The sequence below is a fragment of the Lingula anatina genome, chromosome 2, assembly GCF_051362555.1.
Source record: "Lingula anatina isolate TDL-2025a chromosome 2, LinAna3.0, whole genome shotgun sequence".
NCBI lineage: Eukaryota > Metazoa > Brachiopoda > Lingulata > Lingulida > Lingulidae > Lingula > Lingula anatina.
This window is the reverse complement of record NC_141768.1, coordinates 7,041,912-7,059,371: the sequence shown is the minus strand read 5'-3', so window position 1 is coordinate 7,059,371 and position 17,460 is coordinate 7,041,912. Positions and strand designations below refer to the sequence as shown.

Genomic DNA, 17,460 nt, shown 5'->3' with positions numbered 1-17,460 from the left:
GACGCATTATGTAGGCAGTAATCACGCGTTTTATTCTAGTCTTTTGTCATAGTTCTTTTTCTTGTGAAATGCCTTAATGTCTACTGCCCAGTGTGATAAATATGTTGTACGATTAGACTTCACAACAAACCGATAATTAAAAAATTGCAGCGATTCACAATTAATTACTTCCGATTAAAATTGAACGTTTTTCAAGGACGACGAATTTGCTTGTGAGCATTGTTTGGTGTGTCGCCTTCTCAGCTGTTCCTAAACATTTCGTAAGCACTTGACAAACGACCCCCCCCCCCCCCCCCCCCCCCATTTTTTAACCAGTCCCGTGAACTCTTTCGCGTGCAAAAAGAGCGAGGGCATCAGGTTATAATTCATCTGTGGTTGAACCTAGCCTTATTGAAGATATAGATAGCATACCCTTTAACAGTAAGTAATATTTGTATTGTGCAAGTTCAGGGGCAGGGGAGATAATATATACCAGTAGATTAAATTAACAAGTGAACTCGTTCTCGATTAAGTTCAAGGTCGCTTTGTCATGTGACCACATCACCAAGAGGGTCGAAGGTGTGCCGGTGATTCACTTATAAACTCGTCGTCCAGAGCATAAAAACTCATTCTTTACAACTGTGATTTACATTTTGGCCAGTTTTGAGATGGAAAAGGTCAAAAGTATAATTGAGTATTTGATGGATCCGCAGTTAGTCGCTGACTTTCAGCGGCTATGTGGTGTGGTCTCGAAGGAAGGGTATGGTCAAAATGGCGATGTCCATCGGACTAAAAATGACAATAACAACTTGCAGCGGAATGGTTATGCTTACAATCTCAGGAACAGGCGAGTCCCTCGTTCTCCTAAAGTACAGTCAATAGAAAAGGTCGAGGACGATAATGAGGAAATGAGCAGCTCTGAGAGTGAGGAAGGTGTGACAGAAATGGAAGAGGAAGAGGAGGAGGGGGGTTCACAAGTGAATAATAGAGTGCACTCTCACGAGCGGGAACTTACACATTATACCGTCAGTAACAAACTGCTTTTTTATCTCTTCTCTTGTGGGACTGGTGTAGGGAATGAATTATTCTACGCTGCATTCTTTCCGGCGTGGTTCTGGAATGTGGACGGTTTTGTAATCCGAAGGTTGATTTTAATATGGGGCATTATTATGTACATAGGTCAAGCTACAAAAGATGTGTTTAGGATCCCCCGTCCAGCTTCCCCACCTGTTATCAGAATGGACAGGAGATATCATTTGGAGTATGGCATGCCGTCAACACATGCGATGGTTGGGATAGCATTCCCAATCACACTGCTGGTCCTGACAGTGGAGAGATACACTGTAAGTTGTGAAGCAATAAGGCAACATTCTCTGTTACTTCTAATATTTAACATTATTATTAATAACATTTATTTTCAGTAAAGACTGATCACTTCTTTATGAGCCAAAGCTTTCTTTTTCACACATTGCCTTTTGTTTCTCACCTGCACCTGTCAAATATAAACAAATCTGAAAATGGTGTTTATAGTAAGGATTTTTTTCTAGAGGTGGTTGATGCAGTTTTGCATCCCTCATGGCTACCACTTTTTGTGGAGGTGGGATTATGTGAATTAATGTCTTCAGTGGATGGTGAATAGTTGCATCAATAAATTAATGGATTTGTGATTCAGCAGTAATCCTTGATTTTGAATGGTGTTTGATGCTTGTATTTCGAGTTGGGGAAATATTTGGAAGGTTTTATAATTCTGCTCTTGAATAAGACCCCATTCCCAGAGATTAGATCGATCCAACTAGATCGACCTAACTCCCTGGGGGTTTACGCTTAATAGCTGTCAACCAAGCGGGCACGAAAGTTAATTATCCCCTTACAGCTTGTAGTAGGCGGGACGGACATTTAAGCCGGATTATCTGACAGTACACTTGTGAGACTCCCCACGGGGATAGATCGATCTAAAATCTATGGGAATGTGCCCTAAGAGTGCCTTGCAATGGTCTTTTTGACACCTTAATCTGGGTCTAAAATTTAACATCATGAATATAAAAATGTAAAATCTGAATGCCAGAGACCACGTTTTTATATAAGTTGTTTTTGTTGAATTGCCTTTGATTTATAAAACCATAAAACCATCGTGGTGGTCCTGTTTAAAAGTGTTCTGGCACCAGTTGGTTAATGCTTTTTTTTTCTATTTTAGCTTTTAAGTATAGAATAGAATCAAAGACACATGCAGTTGATTTTTTTTGTTATTTTTTTTTTTTACAAGCACCATTTTGGCTACACCTCCCTACCCTCTACCAGGGCCACAGATTGATTTTTCACTAGATATTAACAGATATGTCTCTGTTTAAATAGATGACCAATCTCTGTACTGTGACCCTTTGATGATATCTCAAGGATGATTAGTCTGTTGGTAATTGTTTGAATAACTACTCAGGCACTGTCCCTTAGCAAGTCCCTGTCAAGTCTGTTTGACAAAAATCAAAACAGTGAATCGCTCATCTGTGACAACAAAAACAGTCCGTTATCAATAGCTTGTTATTCAGGGTGTTTTCAGCAGACAGAAAAGACAAGACAGGTTGCGTAACGAGCGTTAATCACATGGAGTGAAGCCCAGCTACCACTGAGCTCCTGCAGAGTGGGTACAATTTCATCTGCACCCGTGCAGATTTAATTGCTTTCATCTGGCAAAAAGTTACAGGGTCACCTCAGCAAAAATGTCCAAAGAATAATAACTGCGGCCTTGGTAAATGGTAACATCCCCTTTTCTTCAAGATTTACTCAAGTTAGTAGCAATGATCTTATTATATACTCTTTGACCGCCTGGTTGATAACCCATGTTCTGAGTCAAAGTACAGATAGTTGATCTATGTCAAGAAAATGTGTATGTCAACAACTCATTTGATTAAAACCTGATATGAGCAGGCACCAAACAACCCATGGTGATGGTTAAAAAAAGATATTGCATAAGAAGTAGGGTTACAATCATTGCAATATGTAATAAAGTACAATAGCAGTGCAAGTAATAGAAAAACCTAAGATCTGAGCTTTGCTGCTACATAGCTAGTTTACGGAATGAAATATTCTAGTGTCTATATATTCTGAAGGAGTATAAGAAAAAAGAACCCTAGCATTTATTATAATCTACAAAAATAAATGCATCTCACATAAGATACACATATTGATTTGGAAATATATATGCTCAATCATAACATACTGAAGGGGTTTGCATTGTTTTGCTTATATTATTATTTCTCTAGTTTTGTACCGCTTTGACTGTTATTTCAAATTTTTTTTTGGCTAAGTATTATTATCCTGTTCCCTTCTCTTTTTAAAATATATTTAATCAAGCATTGAATGTGAACATTAGTAATAAATTGTTACTGTTGTTTTGTTGGGTAGTGACTGATCAGTAGGGAATGTGACATTGGCACGTCTCTCACCAGACTTGAACCTCCCAGATTTTTATCTGTGGGGGTATCTCAAGGATAGCATGCACCAGAACAACCCTCAAACAATGCATTGGTGAACTGAAGGGCTGAAACCAATAAGAAACTTTACATTTTAAGTAATCATTTACTACCAGATCACTTATGACTAGATTGGACTACATGTGTGAAGTCCAAACAAACATGAATCATTGCAGTTCTAGTTGAAGGTGAAAAGATTGTAAGATAAGTATAATTAGGAAATTCTTTATTAAAATACCTATTATGTAAGTAATGAACTCAAAGTCTGATTCTTTTTACTAACTACATGTTTTATGTTACCCAAAAGTCTTTTTTTTTTTTTCATAATTCGATACTGTCTAGGATTGTGCTAACACCTTACTGACCAAGGAATTTGTTCAGGAACTTATGAGAAGCTAAATTGTGTTTAGAAATGGGAAAATTCTGTTATTGTAAAAAGCTACAAACATGATACAGATGATCATCCTGCTCCCATAGATAATTTCAAGTAGAAAAAATAATTTGACAATTAGAAAATATATTTGATCATGTATTTTTTCTTTAATACATTATTTGAAGGAATTTATTTGAAAGATGGGCATGATGGTTTACTTCTCATTTATACCCCTATGTACTAGTAGGCCCGTAGCCAGCAATTTCAAAGGGGGGGTGTGTCTTTTTCTGAAAAAGTGGACCTTTTACCGAAAAATTCCCATGGCATGTATTTATGTCAAATTTTACCCAGAGTGGACCTTTTTTCTGCAAAAAGGGGGGTTCTTTCGAACCCCCGAACCCCCCCTGGCTACGGGCCTGCTTTGCTATTTTCCAGAGGAGAAAAGTTCTTTACTTTGTAGGTACTGCTAACCAATACGCCCTACGTGTAAGTTAAATTCACATCAGTCTCGACTTGCACCAGTTTCAAGTTTATTGATGACAACTGCACATGCAACTTGATTTTCTAGTAATTCTTTAGCATCTAGTTCACAAATCTCTGTTTTTAGATCATTACTAGTATAGATAAATTGTCTTGGATACCTTGTTTTAAGACTGGTTACTTTTCCTGTATGGAAACTTCAAAGCCACATAATAGCCTAAACTAGTGTGAACTCAACCTTTGACCTACAGTGAACTCAGGTATGAAGGTATTTTATTGTCAAGATAAGTTTACCTGTGGGCAGATCTTAGAGCTGTTATCAGTTTACTGCCATTAAAATTGGAACAAGGAAAAAAATCTCTTGGGTTAAAACCTCCCCCATGATCAGCCGGTGTTGAGTTATTCTTAACTTCCTATATGTACATATGGGATTGATCTGGGAATCCATGGATACCATTCAGCTTATTCCCTCAGGGATAACTTCTGGTTCATGCCAGTATTACCTAGAAAATATTGGAAAGAAGATTTTGTTCAATAAGCCAAGACTGTTGATATCCCCTTTTTTCGTGAGATATCCCTTTTTTTAGTGAAAATAGATGCCTTGAAAATATGCTTGCATATACTAGTTTTTTTAATTGTTTGGAGTGTTTCGGAGTCCTAAATGTTGATGCATGTTAAGTACACATTGGAAGGGGGGCATTGAGTATTTAAGTTTGATGATATAAGGCCTTTATTTCTTTATCTGAATGATTTTGTTATATCTGCACACTATCATCGTGAAAAAATCTGTTAGTAATGCTAGAAAAAATATGCACATGGTGTACTTAGATGACTTAGTATTTACCATCAGCATGAATCTTTTAAAAGTGAATTATCACTAGTGTGCATATAAGCATCAGTACAGAATAGGTTTTTATTTGAGATTTATATTTGGTTTGGAAGGGTAGACAAAACAAATAGCAAAAAGTTGGACTTGGTTTAGTGAAGAGGAGTTGAAGAAATGGTGCCATGTAAATATTGTTGTGCTTAAACATTATAATTACAATGCATGTTGTTCATTAATTTTTTAAAAATCTCCATGTGGCTAAATATCCAGTTGCTGAAAATGGCGGGGACAGAATAATGTCAATAAAGTATATACTAGTTTAGTGCCTAGATATTTACTGTTCCCTCTCTTACCCATATCATTTGATGTTAAATGGCTTATGCCTCTCGCTGTTGTTATTTAATTACATGGGCAGTAATAATACAGATGATAATAGTCCCTAATTGCTTGTAATAATGCCTTTTATGTTGTTGTTGAAGATCCAGTCTAACCAGATTTTGAAAACCCAAACCATCCATTCAGCCTGATTGTGGGCATAAATTTTCTGTAATTTTACAGAATTGAGTGTCAGGCCACACAAACAGTTACAAAGAAAAAGCAGGGAGCGTCTACAACAATTACATTTTTTACTTTCAGCTATAGCTTCTTTGTTCTGGTTGGACTGTAAAGTAAAATGTATCAAGGTCAGCTAATGATTTTACTTTATAGGACAATATTGTTTAACACATACTTTAAGAGATTAGAACTGCCCTAAGACTACCATAATTGGATTTGTTTTTTATTAGGATACATATATAAAAATATCAAATCATGGTCAGAAGTCATGCATACTGTTGAAATATAGCTGTCACTACTACATGTGCATTGTGTCTTGTAAAATGATACCATTATTAACTTATTTTATGATTTATCTCTAGGTGCACCCGAAGTAAATTTTAAACTACAAATAGGGTCACAAATTTCTAGAGCATTGATGGCCTTTATATTGTCTGATAAAGAAAGGCAAAACAGGTCTGAATAAATTTGATATGTACAGGAAAGCAGGTTTCTTTTTGTGATTGATGATATATTTTCATATTCCACTTGGAATATCAGATAGCTGTAGTGCATTGTGCTGTTTTGCCCTTGGAAAAAGGCAATGGCAGTAGTTTTCCTAATTCTTTTTTTTTTAGTTTAGAGCATTTTATCTTTAATGAGAAGGTAGGGAAGTGTCTAGAATCCTCGTGGAAAGAACTTTATATCCCTAGTGTGAGTCTTGCACCCCATTTCCATAGATTAGATCGACCTACTTTAGATCGACCTAACTCCCTGGGGGTTCACGCTAAATAGCTGTCAGCCGGGCGGACACGAAAGTTAATTACCCTCTTACAGCTTGTAGGAGGCGGGACGGACATTTAAGTCGGATTATCTGAAAGTAATCTAGTGAGACTCCCCGCGGGGATAGATCGATCTAAAATCTATGGGAATAGAGCCTTGGCAGATAGGTACTGAAACAATCAGAAGATGAGTACAAGAAAAAAATCTGCTAGATCAGGTGTGCACTAGTTTTACAGGCAGCAAGGGAACAATTTTTCTACATTAATTCACGTCATGAGTTCCTCATACAAATGGTTTTACAGTCACTATGAAACAAGTGTATTTATAAGTGTTTTTTGGACTGTATCATGAAATTGTGGTTTATTTAACTTATGGCATTATCTCTCAGAAGATTATAAGATATCTTATATTTATAGGAAAACAGTGGTTAGCAGACAAAATATGTATTGCAACTGTTGATTGAAGAATCTATACTGAAACAAAATATTGAGTAAATTCCTGGAACTGTCTTTGTAGTTACCTGTAACTGCACCATTGTAGTATGTCTTGCTCTTGCTAGGGAAAAATAACAATTTATTGTTGTCAATTAAGAGAAATCATATTACTGTCAACAGGGAAAGATTCTGAGATGGTTCATTAAAACAATCAGTAATACATTACATTTGCTTTCCTGCTTAGACAGATAGTTTTGGTTTATTAAAATACTGTAATATTTAAAAAGTTTTGCCTCATGTTCAGGCCTACCCAACTACCAGACTCGGCACCGAATGATCCTGAATTCACCGGTAGATCAGACCACACTACCCGTTTTCAAGGTGTGTGTCAGATCGCATTACACAGTATCAGACGCGACACCGCTCTTGCCTGGTACGCGATGTGATAATGACGATTCTCAGCGGGGTTGAAAAGCATTGCATCACCACTCAAAATTTGTTCAGGGTATGATACTGTGTAATGCGATCTGACACACACCTTGAAAACGGGTAGTGTGGTCTGATCTACCAGTGAATTCAGGATCATTCGGTGCCAAGTCTTGTAGTTGGGTAGGCCTGATGTTTCAGAAAATATATTTTTTTCCTTTTTTCATCTTTCTTTTTTTTTTTTTTTTTTTTTTTTTTTTGTCAAAAAATGGCATATTGTTGTCATTATTCTTTAAAAAGTGCAATCAGGAGAATCACCTTAATTGTCTGACACACCTCCTTCAGCAGCTAGGGGGTAATGTACCATTGTGTGCTGATTGAACTAATTCCACTGATTGCACTTTAGCGAGAATCCCCTGCACAGTGCATTATGCTGGTGAATCAGTACCCACCCTTAGGCTCCATTTAGAATGGATGATCCGAGTAATTTTGTGACGGCTCGTGTGGAGGTGGGGAGACCATCAGGGATCAGCGGCAATGCTTTTAAAATGTGGTCAGCCATAACTCGGATCATCCATTCTGAAAGGGGTCTTAGATGGCTCATTTTTAAGCTATCCATAACATACCTGCTTTCACATTTAATGTTGTCTTATTTCAGTATCCATTTTATCTTGGACTTGTATTGGCCATCCTGTGGTGTGGGACAGTGTGTCTAAGCAGGGTGTACATGGGAATGCACACACTATTGGTAAGTAACAATATCTGGGCTTGTTCTAGATTGAAATTTCTTTTAGCCAATAGCTGAATATTCCTAGCCAAATCAGAATTTTAAACCAAATCAGTACTAGTGAGAAATCTAAAAAAAAAAAGATAATAATAATAATTAAAATAATAATAATATATGAATTAAGCATGAATTTTCTTGTTGCTAAATTAATGAATTTTTCGAGCCAGTTCAAGATTTTAAGTGGGAAGGGTGATGAACTGGCAAGCTTTCTTAAAATGTTTTTATTTTCTTCAACCATTGTAAACTTTGAATGGCATTTATTGATGTTTAATGTTAGCATCAGCCTGGTTCTACCATGTAAATTAATATATTTAGATAAACCCCACCCCTTATCATGTTATTGATTCACACGTTAAATATTCATTTGTGCCGTCAGAGAAAAGTTAATTTCCATAACAACAAATTCATTTTTGTTCTGAAGTTCTAGGGAATCATACAGTTGAATGAAAAACAGAACTTGGATTTGGTTTCTCTTCTGCTTCAAAATGATTTTGTTTTCTTTTAACTTTCATCCTGTATTTGTATGGTTTCAGGACTTGCTAGCCGGTGTGGTCTTTGCTCTGGTCATCTTGGCTGTGATGTGGCCTCTGCTGGATATCATAGATGAGTTCCAGGTCTACCATCCTTACGGACCTCTCATCATGGGAGTTGTGTTACTTTTAATGTGTGTCTTCTACCCAACACTAGACAAGTGGAGCACCGCCCGGGGGGACACCACCCTGATCCTGGGGGTTCTGGCTGGTGTTGCCATGGGATCCTGGCTGAATATCCAACAGGGGAATTACCACAATGAGGCTGGGGCACCTCCTTATATGGTCAAAACCCCAGACCACATCTGGTTTGCGAAGATGTCTTGCCGAATGGTGCTGGGTCTGGTGATTCTGTTCAGCACACGCGTCATCATGAAAGCTCTGACGTACCACCTTCTGTGCCACATTCTGGGTTATGACAAAAAGGACCATATGCAGAACAAACAGAAACTGATTGTTGAACTGCCATATAAATACATCACGTACTATGTCATTGCTTTCAATGTTGTCTATACTGCTCCATTCATCTTTAGGTATTTGGATATTGAGAAAGAAACTTACTTCACAGAAGTTTAATGAAAAGGTTGCATTAATTGATAAAGACTGGAGTTGAAGACAGGAAGAGGACCAAGAAGATTAGCTTCATGGAAATAGAATTGTGTTTTACTTCCACGTAGTGTGTTACATTAGAGGTGGTCACTCTGTAGTAGTTGTAGATGTCTGTGAGCATTTTGTCGACAGTTCATTGTAGCTTTAAATAATGAAACTTACCAAATGTTGAAAATGTTGTAAATTTTCTGTATACTTAGGTCATATTGCTACATAAGTTTTCATCCTGTCATGGATCCCCACTCAAGGAACTGTACGCAAACAGCTATAAGACCCAAGTCCCAAAGCAAAACCATTGCTGGTAGGTCTTTTTTAGGGATATACATCTAAAAATGTTGATTTTTATGGAAGATACATGTCTCATTTTTCTTTTTTTTTTTTTTTTTTAATTATCTAATGTCTAAATGAGGATTGTGTTCTGAGATTTGTTAGGTTGTATATGATGCAAGAAAGGGTAGCAAAATTGCTATATATACCTTGATATTATAAAAGGTGTCATAACATTATGAGAGCCATAAATTTGGCTTTGGTTGGTTACAACAGTGAGCAGATTAACAATGGTATGAAATGTTATCTGGTAAAAACATTGTCAATAGATTACAACTTTTTCTTTTCATTTTTTATAGACATTCCCATTTCCAAACATTTAAAAAGAACAGCCAGTAGACAATTACAACACTTTGTGAAAATGTATAATGTAAGACAATATGGGAAATGACATTTAATTTGGTATTACTTATATAATATCGGATTCTCTTATCAGTGCAGATATCAATGCAGTTTTTCATTCCAGTGATATTTTGCACATGGTTTTTAGATCTTTTCATTGTTTGATCATATTTTTGTGTGGTTTGCCTGTTAAGGTGCATCTCTCTTAACAGAGTATCAAGGATTTGCAACAAAATTTCAATTACTACTTAATATTTGCAAAGTTAGACTGATGCCAATTTCAAGTTGTAATCCAGAATGTGTAAGTCATCATGTTTGAAGAAATATGAATGCAAATAATGTGAACGAAACATGCAAATGTTTTCTTATATTTTCTATTGAGTGATGGCACCTGCCTTGTTGCTTTAAGATAATTTTCTCAAGGATTTTTGTGACAATATTTCAATTGTCAGAAATAACATGGTGGGAAAGATTTGCAGTAAATGTCTGTCCAACAGCATTTCTCACAACTATCCAACCAGCAACGAAAGTAAGAATCATTTTAATAAGGAAAGAGGAATACTTTGTTGGTAGCATACTTTAAAAAATTGCAGAAAGATCCATACAGCATTAAAATGGACACTAAGCATGCAGCATTTAACAATGGTGAATTTAAAGAATGATTTCATGGCAGCTACATATTGTTTTTTAGTTCATATCTTTCTGAGTAGCCCTTTGTTCCTGGGTGCAGTACTGATCATAGGTCACTGTGTTAAGTTAAGTTAGTTTAATTATGGTACTGTTTATATCAAAGTGGAGCAGAACCATGGGTGTTTGAATTTGGTAAAAATTGACTGCTTTGGTTTTAATATTATAAAAGGACATTTTTAAAAAGGTAAAATAAAATCAGTAGAGGTTCTTCATCATTACCAGTAGCCTATTAACACATCTTTAACAATATTTGTTATTTATAACATGTTTGTTATTACATTTTCTGGAAGATTTCTGTAGCCATCTCCTTTGAAGTTTGTATTAAAGTCTGAACAAAATAGATGTTCTTTTAGGGGGATCACATTAGAATCTTGAACAAACATTTGGATGGCACATTCATTTAAAATTGACACCAAGCCTGTGATTAAGTTGGTGCAAGTGAAAAGGAAAATCCTTTATATCCTAGTGCTCAAATTGTGGTTACAAATATATACAATCCATTGAAATACCAATGATATTTTAGTTTCCTTTTTTCTTGTATTCACAAAGTGTGATAGTACATTATATAAGCAATGCATGGATAACTAATATGTCATGTGCACATTTAGCATGAAATGCATCCATGAAGTCTGATCTAAGTGGATTTTCTGAGCAAATTGCTTCTTATACATTATATTTTCATGTATTAAACACCCAAGTCTCGTTCTGCAATATTTTCCTCAGGAACAAACTCTCTTTCATAGTTTATGTTGATATGTTAGTGGTTTTATTTTGCCTGTTAGAATATTAATGTGTACCTTATCAGTGAGGTAATTGTTAATATGGATGTACCTGTCTGTATTGAAGCAGGCAGCAAATGTCATGATATTAATCCAGGAATGGTTAAGATGCAAACATAATGGAGATATATCCCCATACCTTGGTAACAAAACTTGTCTAGTTGTTTTTATTGTTTGGTTAGAATTTGCAAGTGGATGCTTTCCTCGTTTGTTGATACTGGTCAATGAGCAACCAAATTTCATCTTGGAAAAAAAAAACAAGTGTCAGCATGCTAGTTTAGAGTTTTGTGTGTGTAGTGACAGAAGTATACAATACTCAGATATTCCTAGAGTTTTCTAAACATCTCATCATGACTTCTTCCTAAAAACATATTTTATTGAACTATGATTCTTCATCCCTTTTGTATTTAGAATATTTTCCACATTGATTTTAAGACTGTCACACTATAATTCATCTTGTGCTAAATATTATTGTGTTTGAAATTAAAAGGTAAATCCTGTTTTTTATATGTTGAAGATCTTTTAAGTCCATGGCCATATTACAGAAATTAAGAATTAAGGCATTTTTCAAGTGCATTACTCTCAGTCATGAAAGGGGAAATGACTTAATATTGAAATATTGGCACCTTTTTTGTCAACAAATAGGTTTATATTAGCATGAACAGTCGTTTATAAAGAGTGGGTTAGGCATGTAACTTTATCATTTTTGTCACTGCAGTGAGGAAATTTGCAGGGGTCTTAAATGGGGGGGAAATATAGGTTTTAACATAGTTTATGCTGTTGTTAAGATTTAACTGTAAAGTTGCCCTAACCAAAATTTTAAGAATGTAAATGAAGAAAAAAAATTTTTTTTTTGAGGGGAATGGGTGAGTATAAATTGTGTCCATATTACTGATTGCTTTTAAAATTGCATTTAAATAGAATGTTTCATAGACTGCTGTTATAAGTCGATTGTAGTGTAGTTTATTATATACTGTTTTAGATATCATTCAACCAACCAAGAAAGTTTCTCAAGTTATAAAATTTGGATTTGGATTAAAAAGAGTATGTGGCACACATATATAGAACAGGATAAAAGATAGTCATAAAGTAAAATGAAAAGGGTTGAGTGTTGATAATATTACTCATTAATTACAATTATTCAGGAATCAAATTAAACCAAAGTTGTATATACTATTTAGAGAAACCATGTATCCAAGTTGATTTGTTTTCAGTTTTGCCAAGTAAAGTTTTTCATCTTTATTTTGCACAAGGTTACTACTATTTGCTGAAGATTTATGAGTTACATCAGGTCTTTGCTTTTCCAGTTTTGTGACTTAATGCAATTGGTAATAAATTTGAAGTGAAATTAAATCTGATGTCTTATTAATTTTTATTTTTTAATATAATTATGGTTCAGCCTGCTATAGCATTAATCAAAACTCAAAAGTGCTTTTCTGTGCAATCTGGTGAAACTTGGGCGAAGGGTAAAAAGAGTGAACTGAAAGTTAACTTCGTATAGACCCATCTATATGAAATAGCGCCTATTTCTATAGCTTGCTCACAGGAATGGTTTTGTTCATTGATATCTGGCATAAATAAAAAAGCATACTGTATGATCATCGGCCAGCAGACATTTTTTGAATTTAGAGCCGTGCCTGACTCGTGATGTATACAAGGTACTTGTAACATTGGCAGTAAACACCTCACATTATATCCAACTCATAATACCATTACACCAAACACTGCTTTTCAAGCACATAGAAAAGAAGAGGGCCAATTTGAAAAATCTAGCAGAAATTTTGATGATATTAATTCGAACAAGGAATTATACATAGATCTTGATAAAATAAATTAGTGCATTTTAAATTATATTCACTTCTAAGTTCTAAGACAACAATCATATTAAGAAGCACATATGATCACCTCTATCACAACTATCGCATTTTCAGATACAATGCACTTCTATTCTATCACAACTATCGCAATGACGTGGCCAGCAGAAGCCACAGGTTTTTGAAGTGACTGCAGTGCCACCTCTCGTTGCGGGAAATTTAGACCAGCTGACCGGCGGGGCGAAGGGGGCGATTTTAGCTATTTTCAGCGTAGAGGACTGAAGTTCTACATTTGGTAATACTGCTGGGCAATCAATGAGAAGAAGAAGCATTTGCTGACTACTAAAAGGAATACAGCAGGTAAGAATAGAGCATTTAAAGGAAACAGAAATTGTGCAAAAAGTCGGACACATGGTCGGTAGTCGTGACATTATTAATATTAGTACATTACTTGGAATGTTCTTTTGTCGAAAAAGAAATAAAAGATAACAGAAGAAGAGTAATTAAACAAAAACAAAATTAACTCATGAACACTGTTACAGTAGTAGCAGTAATAATTCTGGTGGCTGGATGAGTTGTTTCTTGCAAACGTCATTTGCGACTCCCTTCAATTTACTGTGCTAACTTGCTGAGTATTATGGTCCGATCATTTGCATTTCTCTCTGACTCGTTCAGATTTTCTTTATTTATCGAATCTTCTTGGGCAGTATGAGATATATGTAATAGGGTACACGTATTCACATGTATATATAAATATGTAATAGTATATTAATTGTAGCCTACCATAATATAAGTACCTTATTATAGTATAAATAGGTGTAATGAATATGTATAGCTGGTGTTAGCGCCCTTTTTGTGTCACGTGGGTCATGTGACCCTGTACTATAAAAAGCGGTTGGCGCGTAATTCAAGTGAGATACACCAGTGATCAGACGTGTAGAAAGTACGAATAAAGATTTTTCTAAAAGGACAATACATTTGTTTTCGTGCCACAGTTGCATATATAACCTAAAAAGTGGTACAAACTGAGTAAATGCATGTAGCTGGTCTAACAATGTCAAAAGATAACATAAGCTTTCATTTTGCATTGTGAAGGTAAGCAATTTGATTATATGCAAAAAAATATGAAAATAGTTCTTTTGAAAATAATTTCACAGTGATGTTTGCATTCCATATACACTCATTGCCATTATGTCTTTCTCTTTTAATAATAAAGCTGAAATGTGCATATCTTTACATTATAAGAGAAATTTTAATTGCATTTTCTGTCACAATCTTCAGTTTTGTAAAATATACAAAACCTTGCTATATCACAGCATTAACCCTGCTTACAAAGCAGACAGAAAAAGTATTAGCTCAGATAAATAAACTCTGGATTGTTTTTGTGAATAAATATTGCAGTGAGTGTCAGTTTCAGTAACATTTTTACAAAAAAGTTTAACCCATTTTGCATGGTATACAGGGCTACCTATTGTCTAGAAAATTTCTCTCAATTATGATTAATGTCTTCTTGTATGAATTTGAATGGGTTGTTGGGCTGGGATAGTTCACTGATGTTAGATTATTTAAGAATTTACATTTTACCCTGAGACATTATTTTTTCACATACACTTTTATTTATTACTAGTTTAATTAAAAAGTCTCAAATCTATTGCCAAATTGTGAAAATAATCTAAAGAAGGTAGTGGTATTTCCTTTTAATTGTTTTATTTCAAGTAGTGAGGTGGATATTTAAGGTTCAAAGCAATTTCTGTCACAAAATAACTTTATAAGGGGGTGTGTGTGTCACTTTTCATCATTATGCAAGTTTTCTGTTTTTGTGCCGCAGGGAGACTTTTTTGTAATAGTACACTGTGGCAAAGGTAGTTAAGACAACATTTCCTTTTTTTAAACACCTAAGTTTACATTGTAAGCAGCAAGGAACTGGTGTTTGATATCATCCGTATCGTAATTGTAAGTTACTATATTTTAATCAGTTCAGCTTGAGTAATTCAGAATAGGCCCGGTTTGCTTTTAATGTTTAGAAGAAATGAATATTTGTAAAATGATATCTGTGTATTTCTTTGTGACATGAATTAAATCTGTCGCAGTATTCAGATTAGAAAGAATGTGTGGTGTATAGAGAACAAAAAGTAGGAAAGACAGGAAGACTTTGAATTTTCCTCTCTAAAGGCATAGCCTTGATTCTGTCATGGAGAGAGACTGCCACCCCATTTTTCTTGTTTTATTTCTACCTGCCCCATTGTAATTCTTGGCCTCCTGGTTAGGGTGGTGTATGCACCCCCTCCCCCCCTTTCCCTCACACCCTTGGCTATGCCTTGGCTTTCTTGGTTTAACATGAGCATAATTCCATGTTTTCTATAATTAATCTTCGATGGCACTCTTTCCAGACAGCTTACAATATGATTCAATTTGTGTATTTTCCTATGCTTTGCTGCTTTATTTAATGCAGAGAGACAAAAAGATAAAATGGGGGTGTAAAAACTTAATCAGTCAAATTAGTGGTCATTGTATCACATTGCCTGCTAAGGGTTTCTGATTTCATTTGAGAGTATCCTCAGTGATGAAAGACTTCTTTGATGTACTCTATTTATGTGAAATGTTGCCTTTGAGGCAGATCACATTATATTTATATATATCTTACTTTAATTTTGTGTCAAATTAATTTAGATTGAAGAAAGGGAATTGGAGAGTTGTTTTAGAAATATGGCATAAACCTATGTTCAGTATTTTGTTGTTCTGCCAATAAAAGTCTCATATATAACAATACAAATGATAATTGGATATAGAGGTTTCAACAGATGTGTCCTCAGGTTACAGTACTGCTCACAAGATTAAAGTCTCTTAGTTGCTTTCAGTAGTGTTGAAAGCACCCTTTGTAAATACCATATGGGTTTGCTGGCAGAGGAAATGGCTTCAGTCTTCAGGCCAGAGCCAAAATTGCACTGTGCTCTGTGACTTTTGAGATGCCCCCCTGAAAAGTGTGGCTTCATGTGTGCATAATGAAGTCATTGTAGAGTACTGAAGCAGACAGAGTCTAGGTGTTGGTTCCTCTGAGACCATACTAGGGTGAGACAGGAGAGGAGATAGGAGCCCAGAAGGGAGCTGGAACTAACTGGATATATATTTATATATTGGGAAACTTAGCTTCCGCGGAATAAGCAACAGGTATGGGGATTTGGCTTTAGTTTTCAAAATAATTATCTGCTTTATAATGATGATGATGATGATGATGATGATTGTTGTGTTGATAGGATAGAGAGAAGGAAGATTTTGGTTCAGCGTTTTAGAATTTTGCATGCCAACTTTTTTGTCTGAAAGAAAATTTAAGTTTTACTGGGATCTGTGTTGTGGGAGAAATTTTAAGTTTTATTTATTAGGAAGTCTGGCTGCTTTCCCTGCTGTATAATTTACACTGGGGTATTAATTTACTTTTTTAAAAATAAAAAATGCCACCATTGACTGGATATGTGACAGTGAGCTTTCGATGCAGAAAAATTAAAGTTTTAAAGAGGAAGGGCTCTAGTATGTTCTTGGCAAGTGCATTGCTATTAAATCATACAGTGCATCAAGCTGGTGGTGACTGATGGAATTTGAAAGCATTTAGCTATTAATTGATGTGGAAGAAATGTGCAAGTGTTCTGGAAATCTGGTGTATATGGAAAGGTCTAGAGAGGATGGCTTTAAGCCACGGTCTGGCATTTGCTAACACTCAACATTGCAAAGTTCATAGGGAGATGTGAAAAGTCACTTAGTGGGTGATTATCCACAATTAACTTGTAAACTGGAAATATTACTGTCAAAAGACAGAAGGGATTTCTAAAATCTGTATTTGACATTTCCTTTTTTTCTATTTCTCTCTCTGGAAAGTCATGTACATGGCAGAACTGGAGAATAGTGTCAAAGTTTATTTTTTCAAAAGAAAGATTTGACAGGAATAATGGATACAGCTTAATTGTTATTGTCTGGCCTTAGGTAAGGTGAGACTACTCTATTCAAATATCTTTAAGAGATGCCTGGCCCAAAATGCATTCATGGTTAGAAGTAGATCTGTAAGGATTTTTGAGTGGGTACAGTGTGTTAGTAAAGGATTTATATATTTGTGCTTTTGCTGACTTCCTGCCCACTAAAGTCACTGTAAAGTGGCTCTTTTGATCTCCTGTCTTGACCCTAGTTGTCATCATTGAAATAGGATTTGATGCACCAATGGACAGTGCAGTTGTTGTCATCTCTTCGTGCATTAAGAATTTTTTGTCCAATTAATTCTCATCTCCCAACGG

The 17,460-nt window shown here is 35.4% G+C and overlaps 2 protein-coding genes across 5 annotated transcripts in view; both read left to right on the top strand.

Annotated features, from left to right (window-relative positions):
* The first annotated feature begins 517 nt into the window (after window positions 1–517).
* On the top strand, window positions 518–12,719 carry LOC106165271 (sphingosine-1-phosphate phosphatase 1). Its single transcript, XM_013543439.2, has 3 exons — window positions 518–1,322; window positions 7,961–8,050; window positions 8,623–12,719. The coding sequence occupies exons 1-3, from the start codon at window positions 648–650 to the stop codon at window positions 9,193–9,195; spliced, it is 1,338 nt and encodes a 445-aa protein (XP_013398893.2). The 5' UTR covers window positions 518–647; the 3' UTR covers window positions 9,196–12,719.
* Window positions 12,720–13,350: 631 nt separating this feature from the next.
* The window catches only part of LOC106165154 (papilin), a 52,896-nt gene continuing 48,786 nt past the window's right edge, over window positions 13,351–17,460 (top strand). For 3 of the 4 annotated variants that reach the window (XM_013543288.2, XM_013543280.2, XM_013543258.2), the window contains exon 1: window positions 13,351–13,540. The gene's annotated coding sequence lies outside the window, so the exon portion shown is untranslated. Of the gene's footprint in view, window positions 13,541–16,167; window positions 16,349–17,460 lie in introns of those variants that run through there. The other variant, XM_013543264.2, reaches the window with a different exon arrangement.